Source organism: Cavia porcellus, unplaced genomic scaffold (assembly GCF_034190915.1).
Source record: "Cavia porcellus strain 051 isolate PalLab524CR breed Dunkin Hartley unplaced genomic scaffold, mCavPor4.1 scaffold_3, whole genome shotgun sequence".
NCBI classification, from domain to species: domain Eukaryota; kingdom Metazoa; phylum Chordata; class Mammalia; order Rodentia; family Caviidae; genus Cavia; species Cavia porcellus.
In genome coordinates this window covers 81818936-81846687 of record NW_026947486.1, presented here as the reverse complement: position 1 = coordinate 81846687, position 27752 = coordinate 81818936, and the positions used below count along the sequence as shown (strand labels likewise).

The 27752-nt window shown below is 39.9% G+C and overlaps 1 protein-coding gene across 5 annotated transcripts in view; it reads left to right on the top strand.

Annotated features, from left to right (window-relative positions):
- Nucleotides 1–27752, top strand: part of Tmem255a (transmembrane protein 255A) — a 60073-nt gene that overhangs the window by 29972 nt on the left and 2349 nt on the right. For 2 of the 5 annotated variants that reach the window (XM_063246342.1, XM_003465587.5), the window contains 4 exons: nt 28–99; nt 505–593; nt 14778–14940; nt 21587–21730. In XM_063246342.1, coding sequence (XP_063102412.1) covers nt 28–99; nt 505–593; nt 14778–14940; nt 21587–21730 — 468 coding nt within the window. The remainder of the gene's footprint in view (nt 1–27; nt 100–504; nt 594–14777; nt 14941–21586; nt 21731–27752) is intronic. The other 3 variants (XM_063246341.1, XM_063246343.1, XM_003465588.5) reach the window with 3 other exon arrangements.

Here is a 27752-nt window from a genome sequence, read left to right as displayed (position 1 = left end):
CCCCTAACCCTATTTTTCCTATGTAAGGTCATAAGTTCCTCAACCAAAAATTCTCCTTCCGCGAGGGTTATGAGGAACCTTACCCAGACAGCTAGAGAGGTACTACCGTACTTCAGCGTGCATGTGAGAGCCCCTCTGTCTCCCTTCTCACCTCTGCTGATTTCTGCTCCCCTTCACATCCTCACTTCCTGCTGTGCATTTGTGCTTCCCTCTGTCCTCCTATGCACACTTTTTACCTCTTCATCTCCACCCTTCAGGGATGGGGCGCTGAGGGCTACGGCTGACAGCTGACGCTGAACACAGCCGCAGTCACACAGTGTCTTGCCTCGTACACTACCTTGGCCACTTCCCTGCCCAGCTCCATCCCTCTTGTGTGTGTGTGGGTGTGTTCATTTCACAGCCTTCGTTACCATCTCCATCAGTGGCTAACTTGCATTTCCCATCTCATGGGGTCCTTACTCCCATCCAGCACTAGCTCATCTCCCTGACTCTTCTATACCCTAGGTGAACTGCCCTCACCTCAGCCGTGGGTTCTGCACCCCTCGCATCCGGGGGAACACCTGCTTCTGCTGTGATCTCTACAACTGTGGCAAGTAAGTGTGGAGCTGCAGGTATAGGAAGATAGTCTGACCACAGTGGAGACCAGAAGAGCCAAGGGTGGTGAAGGGTCTGTGGTAGGGGTCAGAGAAGTAGAAGACATTTTTCTTTAAATGAATTTCACTCAAGAGGTGTCACTTGCCTTCTCTGTGCCAGGCATCGTGCTATGTATTTTCCCATATAGTAAGTACCCAACTTAGGAACATTCGAGAAGTGAACTTTCACAAGTATCTGTATTAATCAGGGACTGACTGTACTTGATTTCATTTAATTCTTACCTATGATATATGCAGTTGTCCCCATTTTACAGATGAGAAGACTGAAGTTCAGAGGAAAGACACAACCTCCCAAGGTCACACAGAATTTGAAAATGGTAAATGTAGGAGTGAAATCCAGTTCTGTTTGTGTCCAAATTCAGCAGCATTCAACAAACAGATATAGAGCAACTTCTTTGTGTCTGGTCCCATTCTAGACACTGCAAATTCCACAACAAACAAAAGTGCTTGCCACATAGAGCTTATATTCTAATAGGGGAAATAGTCACTATCTGTCTATCTATCATCTATATCTATCTATCTATCATCTATCTATCTATGTAGCTATCTCCAGGTAATGATGAGAGCTCTGAAGCAAGGTGAAGTTAGAGAGCTAAGCACATATTAATGAAGTGTGTGTGTGTGTGTATGTGGGTCTGTATGTGTTAGAACAGCTGGACAAGGAAGGCCTTTTTGAGAAAACATTTGTACAGATACCCAAAAGAAGTGAGAGGGAAACCCAAGTACTAGATCCTCAGGGAAAGAGTGGTTCAAGTAGAGGTAACATCAAGTGCAAAGGCCCTGAGGCAGAACAGGGTTTGTGCTTATTCTGTTGTAACCACTCTGGCTGTCTACCCTGTAATTGCCAAAATATTATTTATTCTTTCTTTCAAAACATATTTAGGTACTGGGAATAGAGAGATTGCCACTGGGGAGCTCACAAGCTAGCAGAGAAGACAGACATGAATAATTGATTGCAATGTAATGTGATGAGTGCATTGGGGATTGTCAGCCTCAATGAATGAAAGTCAGAGTTTGCAGGGGGATATGAATGTCAAGGAGGAGGCCATGTGATAACTGAGGCACAAAAGATAGGAAATTAGACAAACCAAAGGGAGATAGAAGTAGGGAGGACGTGCTTGAGAGTTGTCAGGGGATGAGGAGTAGAGGAAGTTTCAGAAGGTGTGCTAGGAGGTCAGATGGTGGGCAATCCCTCGATCTTAAGAATGTCTTTGGACTTAACAACATAGGCAACTAGGCACCATTGAAGGTGGCATGGAGGATAGACGTGAACAGTTCAACTTGAATTACCTAGGAGGCTACCACAGTAATTCAGGCCATGTAGAATGGAGGCTAGATTAAGTTGGTTTTGGGGTCATAGAAAGCAGACAATCTTTCAAGGTAGAATTGACAGATGTGCGTGAGAAGGTGATGCAGAGTATGAGAGGACCTGAGACACCCATGCCCACGGGGGCAATTGCCAGCCAGTGCCTGCCCATGCACACACCTCTTATCAGACTCAATGCAAGAAAGCCAGGCCAAGGGAGGGAGGGAGTAGGGGAGGAATTCCCTCCTCCTGATACGTGGGGGCCAGTTTTGCTGGCTTGAGGATTCTCCGGCTTGAACATTAAGACACCACAGGCTAGAAGCAAGGAAAAGGGGCAGAGGTAAACCATAAGGCATTTTACTTTCTCTTTGTGAATGCCAGTCTCATTTCCTTTGAAAGGTTTGGCAGTGGAGGAAGAGAAATTTCAATGAGTTTTAGGGATTATCAGGGGTTCAATTATTTGTGTCCTAGTGATTATAATAACTAACACTTAGAAGGGACTTCCCTCCTCAGCACTGATGATTGAGAGCTGACTGTAATTATACTCCCTGAGCCCACCCTTCCAAAAGTGATCAAAGGACTGTAACATAGATCCTGTGGGCGCTTGAGCTTGTTTTGTTGTTTTTCTCTTACCTCCCCTATTCTTCCCTCCCATTTCAGCCTTCCCTCTTTTAACCTGCTCCCTCATCTACCCCTCCTTTGGCATCTTCGCTCTTTCCTTGCTTCACTCCTCTTCCCCGCCTCCCTCTTCTTTCCTCTCCTTCTTGACCTCCTGGAGACTGGGAGGAGAGAAGAGGCCTCAGAGAGAGCCGCAGCCATTCCTTACAGACACACCTTTCTTCCCGCAGTGGGCGTGTTTCTGTAAAAGGACTCAATATATCAAGGTCTACTCTAAATTCCATTTGACTGAGCCCTCGGGTGAATATTTCCCCCCCTTTTTTAAAAGTGGGAGCTCAAACCCAATTTATCTTCCTGTGAATCTGAGCTTCATAATAACTGCCTTCCTTTCTTAGAGCAAGTTACACCAGTGTTGTCATTAATAAAGGGATTCTAGGAGGAGCTAGAATCTTAAACTATATGGGCTCCCAAAGGGCAGGGGACATGATTTAATCTTATCTGGATCTCCTGACTTCAGCACAGCGTTGATGACAAGGAACCAAAAGAATTTTCTTCTCACCAGAAAAGTAAAATATTGGACTACACAACTGGCAGGAGTCTTGGAAACACTGCTCCTTAAGATCTTTAACATAGAAATGGTTTTTGCCTGCTACAGGCCTGGAAGCCAGCTGCAGGCATCTCTCAGTGCCCTTCCCCAAGCCTCCAATGCCGAGATGCCAAAGGCAAAGCCAGTAGAAGTGGATTTGCTTAGCTTTTCATCAGGTTGTAAACCCAGGCCATGAGAGTGAAGAGGAGCTGCTCCCATAAGAGAGGGAAACGTTTTTAACTTGACCCAGGGCCTTTTCCAGTCAGAGCCAATGAGACCTAAACACAAGAACTAAATATGACTAGTAACAAGCATTGTGATGCCTGGAGACTGATTTTGCCGAATGCATTTGTTTTCCTCACGTGAAGCCTATTTTTAATCAATTGCCAACTCCTTCAGTCCAGTTCCTGGAAAGAAGGCCAAGAAAAAAGTGGGAACAGACATCAGGCAGTCATTGGTACAGTGCTACAGAAACAGCTTCCATTACTCCCTGGAACCCGCAGACCTTTTTTGACATCAGGGGCAGTGAGGTTGATACCAAACATACATTCTTCCATTTAGTTTTGTTCAAGAAGGTCCATTTCTCTAAGACATGGCTCCTCTATATCTGTCTGTCAGCGTACCTCTGGCTTTCATCTACTCATTTATCTTTCAGAGATCAAGTAAACATCACTGGTTTTCAGTGTGTTGGCCTCAAGGGAATGAAAAGAAACGGAGTGGTTTGTGAATTGCTTCAGCTGGTAACAAAATTAGACAGCTTACTTCCATTCATTCCTTCATTTGATAAACTTTTATGAAGCTCCCGCTATGTGCAGGGATATTCTAAAGGAACAGGATACAGTAGGTTTTTTTTTTTTTTTTGTTCCTTAAGGAAGTGAATTTGCAGAAACATAGAGAAGGGGCCTTAAAGAACATACAGAATAAATGCCGTGAAAGAGCTGCCCAGCAGTGACAGCTTATCACTGCCTGCTCACCAAGATTTGTTGACTAGTTCTAGGCCCCCATGGAAGAGCAGAAGAATGCCCTCCTGCCTTACTCAAGATCTGCTTCCTCCTCTCTTAAGTGGGGACTGAGATACAGAGAGGTTATGTTTCTCCAAGCCCCCAAGCCGGCCCAGCAAGTTGAGAGCCAGGAAGTGCAAGCTCACATTAGGTAATCAATTATCAATGCAACAATCGGCCTTTACACTGAGTTACTCATTCACTGAATATTTACCCATGGTCTTTACATTTCTACTACTCAGCTCAAAAGTGAGGGAGACAAAGGAATGTAAGAAATGACCCTTGCACTCAATAAGTTACAATTCCAATAGACAGTCTAGTCTGGTGGCCTTGGCCTTGGTTGTAGCATAGTGCTCAGCACTGAGTAGGCTCTCAGTACATATTCGATTAGACTAAATCTAATAACTAATAACTAAATGCAATTGTGAATATGTAACATGTCAAAGTCAGAGGAATAAATGGAGGCTGTGGAAGGCCAGGGGAAAAGTTAATGAATGGGCACTGGATTTGAATCCTTGAAGCAAGTGCTGTTGAACTAACTTTCTTTCTTCTTTTTTTGACACAGAGTCTTGCTATGTAGTTCAGGCTGGTCTCGAATTCACAGTGATCCTCCTGGCTCAGCCTCTCAAATGCTGGGATTACAGGCATGTGCCACCACACCCAGCGCTATTGAAACTTCAAGCCATGGGGGAGATTAGAACAGGAGGCAGTACTTTCCATGGAAGAGGAGAAATTTGAGCAAATGTTTAGAATAAATACCTAGCGTAGCCAGTATTGAGCTTCTGAGGACTCCAACCTAACTGAAGTTTTTAGGGCTAGATTACAGTAGACTGAAGAAGTCACACATTTTTTTCCTGAAGGTAAATGGCAGCCATGGAAAGGTTTTGATTAAATGAAGGCATAGTTGAAGTATTTAGTGACGAGCAATGAGACAACAGTAGGATATGGCAGGAGTGCCTGGCAGTCTTGGACACATGAAGGTGGGGGTACTGAAAAGGCAAAACATGCAGTTTAAGAGGCAACTTAGCTGGAGAGTAGACCAAACAGAATCATGCATCTCAAACAGAAACAAACCACATTAATTTGTGAAAACCTGAACCATATCTAAGTATTATTTTTCTTGCTTTACTTTCAGTTTAAAATTGTAAATAGTCACTGAACCAATCATATTGAAACCATACATATCTTGTCTAAAATTATTAAGTATCTTTCTTTTTCTCTGCAGTGCTGGGGATTGAACACATAGCAGAATGCAGGCTAACCAAGTCCTTTACCATTGAGCCACAGTCTGCAGCCCAAAGTTATTTGTTGGCTTTTATATGAATAACTCACCTATTTGCTTGTTAAGATCTATGCGTTTAAAGAATTAGTGCCTTTACACACAGGATTCAGTTCTGAACTGCGTTGCCAACTGGTGACTCTTAGAAGAAACAAAATGTAGATACAACCTTTTGGGGGAGCTCTTGCAATGGGTGGGGGTACTTCTTTCATGCATATTCTCATTAAATCCTCCAGACACAGAGAGGCTAAGAAAGTTGTTTAAGGGTCAGACAGCAAATAAGCATCAAAACCAGGATTTGAATGCAGTTTAATCCCAGAGTCTGCTATGGCATAACCACCTGTCTGTATATACTAGCAGTCCACCCTCGTTGCTTCAGGAGGCAAGCAAGATGATCTGGACATCAGAAACAGACTTCCAAGCAACTGCACTGCCCCTGCATCCTACACTCAACCTGCACACGCAGGCCTGCACTGTTAAGAGGGTAGTCCTTTTGTAGCTAAACTTTTAGGGAGTGAGAAGTAATCTGTTTATGCTTCCTGTTGCATTCCCAAGGCCTAGGAGAGTACCAGCTCACAGGACACTTATGCTTACCAATATGCTCTTCAGATATGTTTCTGAAAGTATTGAGATCTAGTTCAAATTCAGATGGATTTCAACATCTTTAAAATTCCACTATGGAAGCTTACTATTGAAAATAGTAGGGCTTTAACATGGGTGGGCTTGCTGACACAGATTCTTGAGTCCCGCATCCAGAGATTCTGCCAGATTCTGTACAGTTGATCTGGGGCTAGGATTCTGTATGTTTAATGATCTTTCTCCAAGACCCAGGCTCAGATCCACATACATACTCATACATACGCATAGCACACTGACACAGGCAGGTGCACATAGAGAGATGCTGAACATTCTGACAGTCAGTCCTATAACCATAGTAATTTTATTTCCTCTGAGAAACTAACTCATAAAGTTTAAAAGTGTTTTCTTACATGATTAATTCCTTCTTCCTTTCTCTGAGAGATTATCCCTCCAGTTTTGGTGTTCTTATAATAGGGAAGACATCTGTAATAGCCGTCTTAAAACGGGGCATTTAACTGTGAGTTTATTTTCAGGAATGACAGTGTCTCAATTTCATGATTAATTCCAGTGGCCAAACTAAAAATCTATCTTGCATATAGGAAGATAGAACTTTCATTTAATTAATCCAATAGGTATTTAATGTAGCACCAAATATGTGTCAGGCATAGCAATGAACAAAATGACCTAAATCCCTTTCTTTATGGAGCTCAGATTTAAGTTGGTTGGGCAGACAACAAAACAGGCATGTCAGGAAGCTAATACAACATAGAGATGAATGGCTACAGTGAAATTATAGAAAAGGAACATATTAGTACATGAATGCTGCCATAACAAAATACTATAGACCATGTGGATTAAATAACAAAAAATTTCTTACAATTTGAGAGTCTGGGAAGTTGGAGATTAGGGTGCCAGCAGGGTTGGGTTCCAGTGAGAGCTCTCTAGATCTTTCCTTTAAGATGAGGGCCACACCCTGAAAACCACACTGAACCTTAATTATCTTTGAAAAGCCCTCTCTATAAATACAGTCATCCCTTGGTATAGGTAAGTGTTGGTTTCATCCACTTCCTCCCTTGATAATATCAAAATCAGTGAATATTCAAATCCCTTATATAAAATGGCATAGTATTTGCATATAGGCTATACACAGCCCCTTGTATACTTTAAATCATCTCTAATTTACTTATAAGAATCTAAACAATCAATATTGATGGAAGAGATAGCTACATGCTCATTACAGCACTCAACTTTTTTGAGAGGCCAGATGAGTAAGATCATATGTTACTTGTCTTTCTTGCTTTCACTTAGCATAACGATTTTCAGTCTCATCCATCTATCAAGTAAGAAGATCTCATTCTTTTTATGGCTGAATAGTATTTTACTCTGTATATGTACCACCTCTTTATCCATTCATCAGTTAATGTTCCATTTGTTGGCTATTATGAATGTTACTGCAGTGAACATGGGAGAGCAGATGTCTCTTGCACATAATGATTTAGTTTGTATTAATGGAATTGCTGGATTGTATTTTAGTTCTAGTTTTAATTTTTTTTTTGTCTTTTTCCTTTTTATCGGTACCAGGGATCAAACTCACAACCACCTGCTTGCAAGGCAGGTGCTTATGCCACTGAGCTAAATCCCCAGCCCCCTAATTTTAATTTTTTGAAGACCCTCCATAATGTTTTCCAAAATGACTGTATTAATTTAAATTTCTACCAAAAGTGTACGTCTTCAGCCACACTTACTATCTTTCAACTTTTTTATAGTAGCTATTCTAAGTGAGGTGGTAGCTCATTGTGGTTTTGACTTGGAGCTCCATAATGATGATTAATGTTAAGCATGTTTTCATGGACCTGTTGGTTTGTATGTCTTATTCTGAGAAATTTCTATTTGGATCTATTGCCCATTATAGGGGTCATTTTGTTTTTGAGACTGGGTCTTGCTTTGTAGTTAGGCTGGTCTTGAAGTCACTATGCAGCGCACACTGGCCTTGAACACACAGCAACCCTGCTGAGTCCACCTTCTAGGTTCTGGGGTCATAGATGTGTACCATCATCTCCAGTTCTGTTGCCCATTTCTAAACTGAGTTATTTGAGCTTTTGCTGTTGAGGTTTTGGAGTTCTTAGTCAGTTATACATTGCATGTTGCGGATATATCCATTTTGCATGTTGTCTTTTCAGTCTGTTGTTCCCTCAGCTATGTATAGGCTTTTTATGTTTGACATGATGACATTCGTTTATTTTTGCATTCATTTCTGTGCTTCTAAGGTATTGCCCAAAAAATCCTTGTCCATTCTAATAGACTGAGGCATTTCTTCTATTTACAGTTAATTCTTTAAGTCATTAGCTTTAATCTTTGTAATTGGTGAGGTATAGTGATCTAACTTCATTCTTCTGAATGTGGATGTCAGTTTTTCCAATACCATTTAATGAAAAGACCATCCTTCCTCCAATGCAATGAACTTAGCACCTCTGTTGAAGATGGTTGGTTGTACATTTGGGGTTTTCTTCTAGGCTTGCCTTTTTGTTTTACTGCTTGTTATGTGTCTGTTTTTATGCCAAAACCATGTTGAATTTTATTTGTTTCTTTGGGTTTTTTCAGTGTGTGTGTATTTAGTTTTGTTTGATTTGATTCTAGGGATTGAGCCCAGGTTCTTTGTACTGAGCTACATCCTGGCCCAATTTATGTATTTATAGACTGCTAAGTTGCCCAGGCTGGACTCAAATTTGAGAGCCTTCTGCCTCAGCCTCCCAAAGTACTGGGATTACAGATGTATTCCACCATCCCTCACTTCATGCTTCTTTGATTACTACAGCTTTGTTATATGTCTTGAAATCAAGTAGCATAATGGTTCCTGTTTCGTTATTTTTGCTCAAGATGGTTTTAGCTATTTGGGGCTTTTATGGATTCATATAAATTTTAACATCTTCTAGATCTGAAAAGAATGACATTATTATTTCGATAGGGACTGCATTAAATCTGTAAATTGCTTTGGGTAGTATGTACATTTTACATTTACAATGTTGATTCTTTCAAGTGATAGATATGAGATATCTTTACACTTCTGGTGTTTTATAATTCTTACTGTAATACAGATCTTTCACTCTTTGGTTAAATTTACTCCTGGGTACTTTATTTTTTGTAGCTATTGTAAGTGGGTTTGCTTTTTTGATTTCTATTTTAATTATGTTATTTTTTATAGCAACACTATAGACTTTTGCATGTTGATTTGTACCCTGAAAATTGATTGAATTTTTGGTGACATTTTTTATGTTTGCTCTAGGTAAGATCTTGTCCTCTATGAACAGTGACAATTTGACCTCTTTTCCAATTTGGATGCCCTTTGTTTATTTTTTTTGCCTAATGGTCTGACAAAGACTGTAGCACTATGTTGAATAAAAGTGAAAGTGGGCATCCTTCCTTTATTCTATACCATAAAGACAAAGCCTTTAGCTTTTCCCCATTCAAAATAATGTTAGCTGTTGTCTTATTACAAATGGCTTTTACTACATTGAGATATGTTCCTTGTATGCCTTATTTTTTTTTAGTGTTTTTAAAATCATGAAGCAATGTTGAATTTTATTGAATGCTTTCTACATAGCAGTTGAGATGACCATGTGGTCTTATCCTTTAGTCTATTGATATGATATATCATGTTTACTGATTTGCATACGTTGAACCATTCTTGTATTCCTAGAATGAATCCAACTTTATTATGATGAAAAACCCTTTTAATGTGCTGTTGGATTCAGTTTGCTATTATTTTGTTGAGGATCTCTACATCTATATTCATGAAAGATGTTGGCTTACATTTTTCTCTTTTTGTCATGTTCTCATCTGGTATCAAGAGTTATGCTGGTCTCAGAGAATATATGTTGAAGTACTTTTTCCTCTTCTACTTTTTGGTATAAATTAAGGAGAATTGGTAGTGTTCTTTAAATTTTTGGTGGAATTCAAAAGTGAAGCCATCTTGTCCTGGGCTTTTCTTCAATAGGAGTTTTTCTTAAAAATTATTAATTCAATGTTTCTATTTTTATTGGTCTATTCAGGCTTTCTATTTCTTCATGACCCACATTTGGTAAAGTGCATGTGCCAAGGAATTTATTTATTCTACATTATCAAGTTTGTTGGCATATAGTTATTTATAATATAAACCTTAAAACTCTTCTGTATTTCTGTAGTGTTAGTTATAATATTTTCCTTTTCATCTCTGAGTTGGAGTCGTTTATCTTTTTTTTTTAGTCTTGTAAGAGTTCATCTATTATTGTTTCTCTTTTCAAAAATAAGTTTGTTTCATTGGTCTTTTGTCTTTTTAAAGTCTCTGCTTCGTTTATTTCTGTTCTGACCATTGTTTATTTCTGCTAATTTGGGGTTTAGTTTTTGCTTTTCTAGTTTCTTGAGATGCGGTGATAGGTTATTAGATCCTTCTCCTTTTTTGATGTTGCCATTGATGATTATAAATTTCCATCTTAGTACTATTTTTGCTATATGTATAGATTTTGGAAATGTGTCAGTTTTCATTTGTTTCAATAATTTTAAAAATTTCTTTCTTGACTTTTTTCCTTGATCCATTAGTTGTTCAAAAGTAAATTAGTTTCCACATATTTATATAGTTTCCAAGGTTCTTTTTGTTATTGATTTCTAGATTTATTGCATTGTGTGTGAAAAGATACATGATAGGATTTCAATCTTTTAAATTCATTGAAACTTACTTTGTGGCCTATCATATAATCTATCCTAAAGAATGTGCCACGTGACAATTTACACATACCATGCTTACAATATTACAGCATTCTGAATTTGTTTAGTTACTGGTACTAGTAAGTTTTATATCTTCTCATATTTTCTTCTAAATTATTAATGTCTCTTTCTGCTTGAACAACCCCCTTTTAGGAGGTCTGTGATATGTTCTCTCAGCTTTTGCCAGGAAATATGTTTCCTATAACTTTTCTTGATTTCTAAAGCCAGGTACAGTATTCTTGGTTTGCAGTATTTTTTTTTGTCAATACTGTGAAAATCATGTCACTCTTTCCTGGCCTGTAAGATTTTTGTTGAAAAGTTAGCTGTTAGGTGAACTGGAACACTCTATGTGTTGATTTTTTTTTCTTTTGCAACCTTGAGAATCTTCTCTTTGTGTTTTACCTATGAGAGTTTGATTATAAGATACCTTGGTGTGTTTTTTGATACTGTGAATAGAACTCAAGATCTTGCATTTGGCAGGAAGGCACTTATGCCACTGAGCTATATCTCCAGCCCCTGTAGGATACCTTGGGGTAGACTTGGTTGAGTTAAATTTGACTGGTGATCTTTGAACTTCCTATATGTGGATAGTTGCATCCTCTAGGTTTGGAAAATTTTTGTTACTATTTCATTTACTAAAACCTTTCAACTCTGACATTCTCAAGCCCTTCTTAGAACCCCAATAACCTGAATATTTTGATTTTTTAATACTGCCCCAGAATTCCCATAACTTTCATTCATTCCTTTTTATTTCTTTTCTCCTTCAACTGTGTATTTTCAAATAGCCTTTGTTCAAGCTTTTCTTGTTTGATCTATTTTGATATTGATGTCTTCTATTGCATATTTAATTTCACTGAGAATATTTGTGTTTAATGTTTAAAACTTGCTTCCATCTCTTTAAGTCTTTCTGTTACTGAAACATTTGTGTTCTTCCAGGTTCATCGAGTTTCCTTAAAACAGCTGTTTTAAATTCTCTGAGAGTTCTCTCATACTGATCACTACCTGGTCAGTTTCTGGCATGTTATTTTGAATACTAGATGAGCTCATGGTTTTTTGAAAGCTCTTTGATACTTCTTATTGTGCAACATCATCTGGGCTTTGAAGGACCAAGAATTCATTCTAGTCTTCCTAATCCGTAATTTTTTTTTTTTTATGTGCCTGCCTGTCTTTCCGGAAATTCTAGGCAAGCTGCTTATTTCCTCTGAACCTGTAGTTACTTTCATTATTTCAGCACTAGATTGTACTCAGGTCCAGACTGCCAGGAGTCTGCTGTTGTCATTATTTCAGTACTAGAGGGCAATTTAAGCCCTGGTTTGTCCCAAATACTCTGATGGTGTATTAGTTCAAAAGAAAGGACTGGGCATATATCTTGGTGGCACAGCACCTTCCTGGCAAGTGCAAGGTTATGAGTTCAATTCCTGGTACAAAAAAGAAAAAGAAAGAGGAAGGAAGGAAGAAAGAAAGAAAGAAAGAAAGAATGAATGAACCACAGGAGTATCTAAAAAGCAGTCTGTATCTATAGTTCTCTTTCTGGGGCCAGGATAGACCCTGATACCTCATCCACACTTACTGACCTACAGTCAGACACTGCTGTCTGGCTCTGGGCACAGTCACGGTGGATAGATCAGTTCCAGGTTCCAGTATCGCACTCATGGCCACCAAAGCCCCCAAATTGAGTCATACCCTGGTTTCACAGTCCTGGACAATACTGGATTATTATACTGCTATGTGCTGCCTATTGCTGAGTTGGACTCATGGCCCTAAACACTGCAATAGCCATAGGCAATGCTAGCTAGCATAGAAGTCTTATTGACTGGAGTGATGTGTCTTTTCCTGGAACTTGAGCAGTTACAGAGGCCTTGTCTACAGGCAGGCCTGCGATAGGGTACATTAGGATGTGTCCATTACTAGAGGGTTTCATTAGCCCCACATTAAGTTCTTGTGCAAAGTCTTCTGCTTACTATCCTGTCCCCCTACAGTGAATGTGGCTTTGCACCACACAATGCTGCCTGACTTTGGGTAGTGTTGGTGAAGGCAGACACTTGGCCACCCAGGCTCATCTAAACTGGGTCATTCCTGAGTCTCACAATTGCAAGAATCTTCACAGTTTCAGGGATGTACTACGTACACACTGCAGCAAGCAGTGATGCAGGTCAAGACTTGAACCTGCCCACTGTGGTACAGGGTTCTGCCTAATGCTGGGGCAGGCCTTGATTCTCATCTGTGAGCACTTGTCTAGAGACAGCTGTGCTGTCCAAAGTTAGGAGACAGGTGGTAGAGATAGGCCTTTAGTTACTAAGGTTAACACTACATTGGGTTGCACCTGAGACTCACAGTCAAAAGGACCTACACTGTCTCTGGAGCAGGGTAGGTGTTCCTTAGGCCCACTCCAAGGCTGGAACTGGTATGGCTGAAACTTTTCTCTGACTTGCAGGTGCAAAGGTTTTTGCTTGAAGCTAGAGCTTGTCTAGACTCTGTGAGCTCTAGCCTGCATCTGGGGCTTTAGTCTTATTTGGATCATTGGTCTCAACATGGAACACTTGGCACTGGGCTCTGAAACAAAGCCCTGTACTCACTTTGCTGCCGTGCTTCCCAGCAGTGTAGTCCTGGTCCTTACTCTGCTGCCCCAGGTTGGAGGAGGGTGGGTAGAAGCTGTCTCTAGCCTCCTGACCTAATGCAATTCTAGAGCTAGGTATTGACCTGGCAATAGGGATTGTAGAACTTTGCCCAGAACTGTGTTTCATTGTGATGAACGTGAAGCTTTTAAGTCTAAGACTGAGATTTTGTTCTCTCTCCTCCAAGTAAGAGGTGCCACTTGCCATGTTGGGCTGTTTGGAGCTGAGGGAAGGGTGACACAGGAAATTCTTTCCTTCCTGCCTTCAATGCCTCATTTCATTTTCTTATACTAAAACCTTGTCGTATGGTCTCTCACTTGATTTTTGTAGCTCTTGTGCTAATAGTTTGGTGCATGGCTGGCCGTTCAATCTGATATGTCTGTTAGGAAAGCTGACAGGAAGAACTTATCTTGCTCTGCTCCCACCTTTTAATATTTTCAGCACATGGTTAGTTGAATCTACAGATGCACAACTTGTGGATATGGAGGATCAATTGAAAGTCATACTGGGGATTAGGGCTTCAGCTTATGAATTCATGTATGTGCAGGTGTACAATCTGGCCCATAGCAGGTAATGTAACTGAGAGTTACAGGGCCAGGTGAGGGAGGGCTTTGGACAGAGTGGTCAATGAAAGACTCTTCACAAAGATGATAGTCATGGTTTTGCGTAGCAATTCAGTTTTAGTTGTTTGTTAGGACATTGTTTTGTTGTTGTTGTTGTTGTTGTTTGGCTTTGCTTTGTTTTGAGAGGGAAGACACAAGTAGCCTGAATTCAGATTCCACATTTGCCACTCATGACCTGAACAAATTCTTTAATGACTCTATGCTTTCTTTTCTTCATATGCAAAATAGGAACAGTGGCAGTACCTCCTGCAGAATAAGGGAAGGTTTTTCAGTGCTGTCTTCAGCACAGGTTTTTCAGTCCTGTGATGATGGAAATATGCTGTAATCTATACTGTTTGGTACAGTAACCACTAGCCACATGTGACTATGGAGCGCTTGAAATGTGGCTAGTGAGATTGGAAAACTGAACTTTAAGTGTTAATGTTAATTTAAATAGCCACATGTTTTTAGTTGCTTCAATATTGTACATCATAGATTTAATGAATTCATATATGTAAAATTCCTAGCACTATGCCTAATAGTGTCAATAAATGCTGTTATTACTGCTAGTCACAAGTGTTTCTCTGGCAGGAAGGAGTTTTGTTTTGTTTTGGATAGACAACACTCACACCTTAACTTATAATGTCTTGTTCTTCAAGTACGTGGTTATGATGCTTATGATAATAGCTCCCCACCTACCGACCTGTCTTTTGGCTGAGCTACCTGGAAGCCAGATCCCTGGGTGGCCGGGTGGCTTGCTCCTGGGGGACTGACTGCAGTGTGCTCCTCCCTATGCAGCAGGGTGGAGATCACCGGTGGGTACTATGAGTACATCGATGTCAGCAGCTGCCAGGACATCATCCACCTCTACCACCTACTCTGGTCTGCCACCATCCTCAACATCGTCGGTCTGTTCCTGGGCATCATTACTGCCGCGGTCCTTGGAGGTTTTAAGGATATGGTAAGGAAGGAACTGACTTTGTGTTCCATAGTGGCTCTCATTGGGAGTAGGGAACAAAGACAGGCGCTTAGGGCAAAGGAAATGCATATTTTGAAGGGAGAAAGCAAAGCAGTTGCCTCAAGGATATATCCGCTTTCCAACATCTCAAGTCCAAGAGGCCAGGTAACATTATCAATCTGCAAATAGCACTTTTTAACATAAATCACCTATGTTTCATAGGCACATTTTGAAGGTGGGGAGGGAGGGATGTTTTCCATTCTTCTATCACCCTGGTTATATAAACAGTTTATTTTCCCCTACACCTGACACTTTTAGTAGAAGCCTTCTTGATTATATTTCCCTTTAACTGTCTTTGAGAGAGAAGGAAGGAAAGAGGTTTTGTAGCTGTAGGCAAGATTTCTGCTAGTCTCCCTTTCTCCAAGAATCTCACCCTCCAGAGAAAGCATCAGGCTCTTTTCTTTTGCATTTGAAGAGCCAGCCCTAGGCTAAGCTGTTTGCCAGGTCTTGCCTTCAGCCTCAACCTCAACCTCAGCCTACCAGCCTTCTTGTTCCTCTCTTCCAAATCTTTTGTGCCTGTGTGTCTACAAAGGCACACCAGGACTCAGCACTCAGTATGTTCTCTGCATGAAAACATTTCTAAGCATCTATTTGCTAATTTGATAAATTTTGCTCTCTAAATAGGGAAACAATAGTTTCCAGTTATGGTGATCAACCTGGCTTAATAGTGGAATCACCTGATGTGCTTAACAAAGCACTTCAAAACAAACAAACAAAAACCCATGTGGCCCCCTTCTCCAGAGATTCTGACTTCACTGGTTTAAACTGAAGCTTAGGCATCAGTGATTGTTTATAAAAAAAACTCCCCAGGTGATTTTGTTCTGCAGCCAGGATCCAGTACTATAGCGTTAAAGGAATGTTCCATGTGTGCTTAGAGAATTAGTTCATGCCTTTGACCCCAGAAATGAGACGGGCAGATCCTAGACTCTTGTTGGTTTCTGAACCATTTGGGGCCCCTGAAGAACAAAAACCTGAAAGAAAGGCAGTTTGTAATTTGGTCCCAGACTGTCAAAAGGATCGATAATAAAAAATGAAAATGAAATTTATGGGAAAACAAACAACAATAACAACAACAAAAACCTCTAGTTTTGGGCAGCAAGTCCCCAGGGGGCTGGACTGACAGAGCACACTGAGTGCTCCTGCTGGTGAATCTATATAAAGGAAAATCCCTTCCTGCCCATTCCCAGGCTCTTTCTCTCTTTTCTCTTCATCATATACACATTTCTCTTTCCTACTTTTCCATCACCTGGAAAGCCCAAACCCTGAGTAAAATACATCCCTAGTGTGGGATGTATTAATACAGATGAAGCCTTAGGAGGAATAAGGATTTCCTCTAAGTTAGGGCCTAGGAAGATTTTGGTGAAATGCCTGTGAAAACACTATTTCTGGCTTGAGACTTCTTTGGAGAAGACAGTTCCCATTTTCTTGGAGACTTTCCTCTGGAGGCAGGTGAAAGGACTGGAAGAGAAGCTCACCCGCCTTGGGAGTTGAAGAGGCAGAACCTCAGCACTGATTAGGAACTTGTTCCTATAGCTTTGTACGCCTAGGTGGAAGAGCAACCTTGAACACAAATGGAGTAGATGCTGGCTACTTTGTAGACTCTATGGGTCCCTTCAAGTTTACCTTGTAAAAGTTACAGTGCAGAAAATTCTGTCAGTTTTTGTTCTTTAAGAGAAGTATCATACTCATTCTCCTTGTCTGCTTTCAAAATGCATATATTGAAAAATAAAAATGTTGGGTCAGGGATTTAGCTCAGTGGCATAAGCTCCTGCCTTGCAAGTGCCCGGTCGTGAGTTCGGTTCCCATTACCCACCCCACAAAAAGTCAGTATGTCACAGAGATATTAATACCTGTGCTAATAACTTCTTTATATGAAGGACTTAATAAGGCCCCTTTTCATGGTGACAGCAGGAATTGAGATGTAAAGGCAAAAGGTACCTGGGGAAGACAACCTTTCTTCAAACCTTCCTGAATGTTGGAAAGACAGGAGCTGTGCTAAGAAATATAGTATTGTCAAGATTTTGGTCTTGGCTTTAGACCTCTGTACTATTTTTTCAATGTGCCATTTAAAAAAATGAGGAAGTGATAAACACAAAGCCAATTACTTCAACAATTAAGTGGCACTGTACTAAGTAAATATACTTATTTACAGTGTTTTACAATCATCTCCTCTGTCTAGCTCTAGAACCTTTCATTACTTGAAACCTATATCCATTAAACCATTACTTCTCTTCCCTTTGCCCTAAGCCCCCAGAATCCATCAATCTGCTTTTCATTTCTATGAATATTCATATAAATGGAATTATACTATATATGAACTTTTGCATCTGGGTCCTTTAATTTACCGTATCTTTATCTTTAATTTACCATAATTATTAAGATTTATATACCTTGCAGCATATATCAGTGCTTCATTTCTTTTTATGAATGAATAACTTATAAAATGGATACACCATGTTTTTTTTAATCTATTAATGCACATTTGAATTGTTTCCACCTTTTGGTTATTGGAAAAGTGCTGATGCAAACACTTGGGTAAAAGTATTTGTTGGAATATATTTCCAGTTATTTTTGGTATAAACCTAGGAGTTGAAATGCTGAGTCATATGGCAAAGCCAAAGAAACAAGTATGCATGGACCAAATAATAGAATCAACAGGATAATTATGAGTACAGCTAACAAGATTTCCACCAAGAGGAGCTAGTAATGGTTTCCCATAAGGAGGATAAAGATAAGGTCCAGGGAATTTTAGAGACTGACATGGCATTTATCATCTAATATCTTGAACAGCTATTGAGATATTAGCAGTAGGATCTGGAGTGTACACACAACATTCAGTTTATACAATTGTACAAGTATCCCCTGTGCTACTAAATATCTACTGCCATCCAGTTTTGGAGGACTGTCTGTCCCATTAATGTTACTTCTTCATTTAGGAGAGACCAGCTGCAATGTCTGTCATTTAAGGCCCACTGAATATAGTTATTTAAGGCCTCGATATGTTACATGACATCTCCTAACCCTAGGGAAGGGATAAAGATAGAGGCCAAGTGATCAAACAAGAATTCTTTATATATTGCAGATACCAGACCTTTATCAGATATATGCTATGAAAATATTTTTTTCATTCTATAGGTTGTCACTCTACTTTTTTGGTAATGTGCTTTGAGGTCCAATTATTTTAGCTTTTATTGCTTATGCTTTTTTGCTTTTTCTCTCATGTTACTAAGCATCAATTGCCAAATGCAAGGTCATGATGATTTTTCCTGAGATTTTCTTGTAATAGTTTTATTCTTTTGGATCTTATGCTTACGTCTTTGATCTATTTTGATTGAATTTTTGCATTTAATGTGAGGTAGGGGGTCCAACTTCAATCTTTTGCATGTGGATATCCAGCTGTCCCAGGACATTTGTCCAAGACACTGCTCTTTCTTCATTCTAGCTCTTAGTTGCTTTGTAAAAAATCAGTTAATTATAGATGAATTCTCCATTTCATTGTTTTCAGTGATCTTTAGAGTGAAACAGGATTTTGTTGATAGTCTTTCCCAATTGGTACAGTAATGGCCCTTTACTCTCTATGAAGTGCTTTTGCACATTTGCTTTTCTTCAGTCTTCACTATTACTGTCTTGTCAAGTAATTGTCCCCATTTAACAGGCGAGGAAATAGACCTAGAGAGGTCAAGTGATTAGCCAAGATATAAGTAGCACAACTCTGACTGGAGCTCAGATCTGTTGAATGCCAGAGCCTTTGCTTTTCCTACTCTAGTCCTGCTTCCCCCAACTTTTGGTTAGCCCTTTCTGGTTCTACAAATGTTGTAATGACATTACATACTTTGTTTAGTTGCTTTAATCTAAAAATTTAAAAATTAGTTGTTTCCAACTATTGGGAGCTTCTTTAACAGTAAAGGTAAGGAGTAAGGGAAGTACCAAGCATTATCAGATGTCAGGCCTAGGGATGCTATCAAAGATCAGTGGGGAAAATAAAAGGTGAAAGCCAAGATTGGGGGAAAGATCCTTGATTCATGAGATGACAAAACACTAGTGAGTATATGATGGGACCACCAAGAAAGGACTATTACCTACATCGCTTCATTACAATGAGATGATGATATAGAAAGTCTTGAAACATTAACAAGGTGAGTCTAAATAAATCCTTGGCCTAGGCCCAAAGGTTGTTGATGAATTACGTGTCTCCTCCCCAAGTGGAGTGGCCTGCAGTTTGCAGGGAGGTCCAGGGGTGCTGGCTGGTGGAAGCCATTTCCCAAGTGTGAGGACAGGAGCCAAGAGCTGTAAGCTGACAGTCTTCAATAGCATTGGTTAGGAGCCATACTGTGGGATCCTAGAAAGAAAAAGGATATCTACATTCCCTGATCAGAGGTGCTTGACAAAAAGATCTTGAAGAAACATTTAGTGAAGTGTTCATTGACCAAAGATATGAAGATTTAAGATGAGTCTTTAAATAGGGACTATATCTTGCCATATTCTTCTAACTGGTGTCAAAGTGGCCATCTTCCCGAAGTCCACAATCATTTCTCAGAATAGATTCAGTTTTGTCCTAGCAAGATTGCTTTCACCATTTCCTGTGCTACCTAGTATCCTTTCATTTCACAGGAGCTCAGAATGCTACCGATTAATAACAAGGGTCTCACATTTTAGGGCCCAGAATTTGAACTATAATACACATGTGTGCATTGGCTATGCACAATATTACATGTGTACATAAAGACAGACAGAGCTCAAATCTGTTGTAAAGTCAGCATTACTGACTTAAAACATAAACAGATTAATATTTCAGGCCATCTATTTTGCCCCTTCCCTGCCTAAGTCTTCTCTGCTTTACTTCCTCTTCCTCTCGTTTGCTCTTTCCATCCTCAACTGTTTTCTCTTCAGTCGCTTTCCTATGTTCATTCAATCTTCCTCTTTTTTTTTTTTCTATAAAAACCAACTTTCTTTCAAATATGATCCTGGACCCCTAGATTCTATAAAATGCAAAAACTTTTATAGATAAAGTTTACATTGCATGATTGTTTTTCATTTGGATAAAAGAGCTAGTTTCATTTTGCAAGAGCTAGGTGGAAATGTTTTTAATGAACCAAAGATCAAGGGAACATGATTTCCGGTCCTTCTCCAGGGGTTAAACTTCTTAGAATTCTGGTGAAAAGGTAAGGGCATTTCTGAATACTCTTCCTCTGTAAAGAGAGCCAGCCCTTGGAATGATCAAGATCTCAGCTCTCTCCCACACACTAGAAAGGCTGACAAACATTTCTCTAGTTGTCTGTGAGCTGCATTGTAATGACTGAGGTTTGTAGCTCTTCAAAACTCCTGCAGATGTAAACAGTAACCCGCTGCAAAGAAGAGAGCAACAGAACTGTGTTGAAACTTGCTGTAAGGTAGTTTCTTGTGCCAACACCCTTAAAACAGTTGCCTGTGCCACTGCCAAAGCCTGCCCACGTATTTTCACTACTTGAGAGGAAGCTTCTGCTCCATTAATGTGGTGTAGATATTATGTACCAGAAAGAAGACACGTTGAGCTTTCAGGCAGCCCTTGATTATCCATGTGAATAGAGGAGTAATCAGTGATATGGAAGATGGAAAATGCACTTATCCCACACGCTGACCTATGTGGTACAAGGCACAGTACTTGGAAGCTAATGAGCAGTGGTACCTTCCGTTAGATGTGCATCAGCCCTGTTGAGAGTAGGACCTTCATCCTGAACAAGATTAGCTTTAACTCTTAAAGGACCAGATGTACCACCAAGTTGTAAAAATGACAAAAGTTATTTCTGCACTGTTTTGTTTGCAAAAATAGGATGAGAGATGTGTTCACTTTTTGTGGTCTCTATTTACTGCTAGTTTTGTGGCTTCTGTTTACTACTAGCCATGCAAGATTGATAAAAATAATGAATACCTTTCATGTCTTCTAGAAAACTCCCTAGTACGTTTGGCATAATCTTCACAGCTTCGGCAAACTGCTTTGTAACTGAATATATTCTGTCAAAGCAAGAGAGCTTTGTCTATTTGACATTTTGTGTTTTGAGTCTTATTTTTTACATTTAACCCTTTTTAAACAATCACATATACACTTTCAATTTTTCTATAGGCTTGAATTTTTCAAATTAAAAAGTCAATGTATAATAGTTTAAAAACTCTTGCATATAGTTAGAAATCATCATTTTCTTAATATGATTCCTTTCCCCAGAGATAATCACAATCAATGTTTGTCATGAACTTTCCAGATTAATTTTATTTCATTTAAATATATTGTGTATGTTCATATATGTATATAAGGAAACATACTTATATATAAGTATAAATATATTTATAATGTAAAATATATTATAAATATATTTATATATAATTATTTGAGTTTTTCACATAAACTGTGTTCATGCTATATCTGCTAAACACAATGGTTTTTAAAAAGTTAACAATATGCCCTGGACAATTTTCTCTGTTACTACAAATAAGTCCATATCATCATTTATCAATAGCAGCATAGATATTGCATAGTATAAATGTACCACAGTTTATTTAACTATTCTGCTAGGTTGAATATTTATGTTGTTTCTACTTTGTGGTTTTTCTACAGAACCCTACTCTTCCAGCACTAAACTGTTCTGTTGAAAATACTCACCCTACTGTTTCTTACTATGCTCGTCCTCAAGTGGCATCATACAATACCTACTACCATAGTCCTCCCCACCTGCCGCCTTACTCTGCTTATGACTTTCAGGTATGTTTGAAAAGACAAAGAACTCTACTACCCTGGCTTTTGCTCACGGTCTCTTGATCTCTCTCTCAACTCAGTAGTAGTGTCATCCGATTGTCTTCATAATATTGATGAGGTAGCCAGGATGTCTATCCCTGATAGCCTTTAGCAGCCCGAGAATACCAGTGAATAGATTAAAGACTATATAGGCAGGCGATGACAGGAGATGTGTAAGGTTGGGAATGGCACAAGAACGGAAGAAACGGAGATAAAAATAAAGAGAAGGAGGGTAGGTCAAAGTATCCCAAATTAAAAAAAAGAAAAATTATCCCAAATTGTCTTGAAGTATATTAAGGAGGAGATAAGTTGGCTGGGAAGAGTCAGTGCATTATTACATTACCACGAACCTCTGTCCATTTCTCTTCATGGGGAGAGGTCTATCCCTGTTCCTTAGCACAAAAGCATTCTGAGCCATATAAGCATTCAAGTCAAACCTGCAATAAGGAAGTCCCTTTATTTTCTTCAGATTTCCCAAGACAACATTAAAAACTATTTTTATGACATCCCCTCCCCCTTTTGCCCCATTATCACATAGTTCAAAAATAGTGTTACCAAATTTGCATTTTCCCTTTTCCTTTTGAGTTGAGACTAAGTGCAGAAAAACGGAACCAAAAAAAGCACATAATTAAAATTAGGGATTCATTATGTACAGAACACTGAACTAGGCACTTTGGGAGAACAAATGAAATGGCCCTTTATGTATATATAGTGACTGTGTTAGTTCTCCTTCGCTATGACCAGTCACCTGAAATAAATAATTTAAGAGGAGGAAAGGCTTATTTTCCACAGTTTCAGAGGAGTTAGACAATGGTCATTTGGCCCTGTTGCTTGGGGCCTGTAGTGGCACCATACATTGTGGCAGGAGTGCATGCTGCATGATGCTCATTCATCTCATGGAATCCAGGATGTGACAAACAGGAAGAGTCTAGGGTCCAATATCCCTTTCAAGGCACACTCCCAATGACTTCACTTCTTTTCACTGGGCCCACCTCTTATAGGTTCTACCACTTTTCCTTCCCAAGGAGCTCTACGGCTGAGTACCAAGCCTGCAATATCTGGGCCACGGGGGGACATTCCAAATTATACCAGTGATTACAAATCTTTGACCACAGAAGAGTAGGGTTACACTAAAATCTAGTTAAGTTAGCTGCGTGTGGCAGTGTGCACCTATAATCCTAGCTCTCTGGGATGCTGAGGCAGGGGGACTACAAGTTCAAGTACACTCTGAGCAATTTAATGACTTTGTAAGACTCTATCTCAAAGTAAAAAAAAAAGTTTTAAAAATGCTGGGGATGTAGCTCAGTGCAAAAGCCTTGGGGTCAGTCTCCAGTAAAATAAAATGAAATAAAATAAATCTGATTAATTAAAAGTTTAAGAACCATAGGAAAAGCCTTTTAAAGGAGAGAAACTTATAACCAATTTTCTTCTATTGATTAAGAATCTACAAGAGGGAACATAAAAGTATGACTGTTTGGGGAACTTGCAGTTAACCAGTCTGTTTGACAATACAAAAGCTTGGGGCAGCCTAATTTCAGCTTCATTTTAACAAAATGATTGAAACTTAGACCTCAGGAAACTGAATAAAATTTAGTTGCATTTGGTTTAAATATTATTTGGAGAAGTCTAGTGCTTTCGCGTCCAATAGTAGATATGGTATTAATGTGGACTTGTTCACTTCTATAAAATACAGTACTAATACAAGGAGATTTCATTAAAGCTTCGAAAAAAATAATTTGTCTTAAAGCCAACATTTAACACAGACAACTTGAGTAACTTGTTACCCAAATAGAAAAGGATGGAAAATACAAATATGTTCAAAAAGAGCACAGATAAATTTAAGAATGATAGAGGTAATAAGATATCCTTTAAGAGAATTCAAACCTGTTGAAACTAATATATGAAGGGCCACCATTCATTCTCTTAGTGCCCCTATAGTAAAAAAAAATCATGGGATAGAGGGGCCATAATGTGTCTAGCATGAAAGGACTCCTTGATTTTTATTTTCTGTGAGATTCTCACTGTATTGCTCAAACTGGTCTCAAATTTGCAGGCTCTAGAGCCAAATACGGAGGCTCATGCTTGTAATCCTAGTGCTCAGGAAGCTGAGGCAGGAGGATGGCCATGAGTTTGAGGCTAGCTTGAGCTACACAGTGAGGTGAAGGTCAGACTAGACTACAAATCAAGACCCTGTCTCAAACTGAACTGAACCAAACCAAACCAAACCAAACCCTTGTGGGCCCTAGTAATCCTCCCACCTCAGCTTTCTGGGTAGCTGGGACTACAGACATGTACCACCAGGCCTGGTTTCCTCTTCCATTTTTATATCTATGTAAGTTACACTGATTTTAGGAATTGATACTTTATATTGAAACCATTATACAGGGTTGACAGTATCTCTGGTGACAGTTGCTACAACTCTAAGGAAATTCCTCTTTGGCATATGGAGCCATGATTCTGTCCTTCACTTCTCATTCTACCCCAGGAATAAAAATGAGACTAACAATGTCAACCAGTGATTCAGGCTTTTGCTTTCAGTTCAATCAACACTTCCTCTGTGTTTCCAGAGGCCAGGCACTTCGCTGGGAGCTGTAAATACAGAGGTTAAGACAGTCCCCTCATTAAGAGCTCTGTTGAGGGATGTGGGTGGGACAGGGGACAACAGTGGTAACAAACAAGTTAAAAACAGCAAAAATTACCCAGGGTTCCATAAAAACAGAGAACCTAATCCAGAGAGGGATCCAGATTCAGCCACATAGTCTAAACCTATACACTGGATGTAGAACAGAGACTTCAAGGACTGTAGATGCCGCTGTGTTTTAATGATATGTACTACTCATTGAGCACTTACTATGTACCAGGCATTACGCCAAGTACTTTACATCTGTCATCATTCAGTCATTTCATCCTTGGAGGGAAGTTACTGCCTCTTTTAAAATGAGAAGACTGAATTGTAGAAAGGTTAAGCAACTTCCCCCAGTTACAGAGGTGGTAAGAGGCTATAGTAAGAGGAGGTAATAGTCCAAATTCTACAGACCATTCATCATTGTTTACTTCTGCTGGGAAATTAAACTCAAGGTAGCTTTATATAAACCCTAAAAGTTCCTAGCCACACTCTCCACTTTAACCAGGGTCTGCTCCCTTTCCTGTGTGTTTGGCGAATTGCCAAGTTTAAAGCTTAAAAGTCTCAGCTTGTGGAAAATGCAAGCACTTCTGCTTGTGTTTTTTTATTAAGCTAATGAAGGTACATTATGTTTCACCTAGACCACTGAAAAATGACTCATTATACACTGGGCCCACTTAACAATAGGGTTGCTTTAATCTTGGAGGAGGTAATTATGGAGGTAGTTATGGCTGAGAGCCCATAAAGGCTGTTGCTGCTGTCATTCAGCTGTTTCGTTTTTTCTTCTCTCTTGCCAAGATTTTCCTTTCTTTTCCTCTCCCCTGCTCCTATCCTTCCTTTTTCTTTCCCCCCTTTCTTAGCTCTTCAGCTTTGGTTTTATGGTGGGGGGCGGGTGGAAGACAGAACAAATGCAAAGAACCAGCACATCCTGGATTTTACCCTTGGGATGCAGTTTCTATCTAGTTGCCAGCCAGTTCCAGGGCTCCTTTTGGAGTCATTGCTCTACAATGGTGAGAAACATACATTGATCTTGAGTAGTTCAGGTTAGCTGTCAGGAGGAGAGGAGGGAGGCCATCTGTGTCCCTGAAGAGCAGTGCCCCTCTAAGGACCTGCAGGTCGCCCTGGACTCTGAGAAGCATCTCAGGAAGCTAGAGTTGACGAGGTACAGCCGTGAACTACTTAAGATGCCCTCCTTGCTTTGTGGTATGCAAAGCTTCAAAGCTATGTTCTCCTAAGCCACCCATTACATTAATAAAGTCAGACACTCAAATAGGAAGTAGAATACACCAGGCCAGCTCCTTAGCCATGACAAAGTCAAATATTTCCCAAGGTTCTTGTCTGTTCAAAGGCAATTAAACGCTGGTACTGTGGGCATTTTCCCTCCCAAACTCCAAGGGTGTATGTACAGCTAGTCAACTCCTTAAGTCTGCCAAAAGCCCTTCAATTTTATCCTTAAGACTCCCAGTTTTATGGCCAAAAGAAGGGGAGAAACCTCCTCTCCTTTCCCCTTGAATACTTCCCAAACATGAAACTGAGAAGTGAAAATCTAAGGGCCGCTGTATCCCCTTTTATTATCAAAGCGTACAACTGCCACCCACAGCAGCTGCTGCTCACAGAAGTCTTTTAATGCCTCTCAGCACAGAAATGCCTTTAGTTCTACTGCAGAAAACCTGTCCCTCCCTTCTGCGGTTGGGAACACCTAAAAGTGGCCTGGTGCCTCTCACTATCCCTGCCACATGCCTGGGCACAGAAATCCTTGGCCTTGAGAAGTCTTGCTTTCCTCTGTCGTTAAGAGGAGGCAGCTATTAATTGAGGAAAGGAAACAAAAGTCAGAGGAAAAGGAGGAGAAAGGGAGTTTGGGGGGTGCTGGGCAGAAACAGGAAATCACTATACGGTCATGTGCTACTTAATGATGTTTCACTCAACGACAGACCACATACAACAGTTGTCCTGTATGATTATATCACCTAGTGACGTTGTAGCTGTCTAGTTTGTGTGAGTATACTCTGTGATGTTTGCACAATTATCTTATATATTTCTCTGAACACATCACTGTATTGTTGAAAAGAGGAGAAAAACCGAGTTTTTAGAGAGACATCTTGCTTGTCTCAAGCCCACTGCCCCAAATTCTTTAGCCTTTAAAGGCTCGCTTAGGTTCTATGATCCTGTCAATCCTTCACTCAGAATGAAAGAATGCATAGGGTGAAGAATTGCAGCCAAGTCACATTGTGCAGCAAGGGACACATTTTAATGTCTTAAGCAAGACCTAGAAACAAAAATACCAGCTCCTCTAGAGCTAAGATATTACAGAGTATTTGCAATTCTTCCAACCTGTTGGCATATCTTTGTTCTGAGAGCTTAAAGCTGGTTTCTTGAGTCTAGCTATTCCCGCAGTTCCCTCCAGCCTTATTCCACTACTGGAGCAAGGCAACAGTGCTCACAGGGTGGTTCTGTATCTTTGAGAAGAGATTTTTTAAAAAGCCTGCCAAGTTTATGTTACATACTACTGAAGTTATCTTCATGCATTCAAGATTTATTGAGTAGTTACTATTTGTCATACACTGTTCTGAACTCTGGGAGATACAGAAATGAACAAAACAGACCAAATCTTGAGCAGAAAGATCACTGAGAGAGGGGGAAACGACTCCTAACATGCCAATTCATCCGTTTTTTAAAAAAATCCCTGTCTGACCTGCCGCATTGCTCTTGTCCTTACCATTGGTATTCTTAGCTCTACATCTGTTACACTGTGCTTTCCAACCTACCCTATAAATGGGAGTATTTAGTGGGGGTGGTTAGTTCAAATGGAACAGAAGTGACAGGTTTAGTCTGAAGACTTCAAATCCAACCAAGCCACTTAACTCCTCTGATTTTGGTTGTTTATGAGATGGGCTCCTGACCACTGCACTACTTCCCTATGATACATTCTTGGAGGAAAGAACTTCCCAGGAATCAAAAGCTTAATTGCATTAAAGTTTCTTAAGACCACATCTACCTTTAGGAAGACTACTTGGGATGTTGCTGCCATAGCTCATGGTAGAAGTACTGAAGGCTTGGGTTATAAACTCAGAAAGTGAGCATTATATTAGAGGCAATACTTTAGAAGCAACAGGATTCAGTAACTGCCTAGATGCAGCATTCAAGGGTAAGGGGAGGATTCCCAGATAGCTGATTGAGGCTTGCAACCTGAGTGACTGAGAGGAAGGTGGGACCACCTGTTCCATGTCCCTCATTAACATTGTAAGGGTTAGGAGCTCTGTTCTTCCAAATGGAAGCAAACCTAGTCCATATTCCCGCTTAGATAGTCATGACCACTCAGGAAATCACAAATGCACTGCCTAAGCTGATGTTTTCTTTTTATTACAC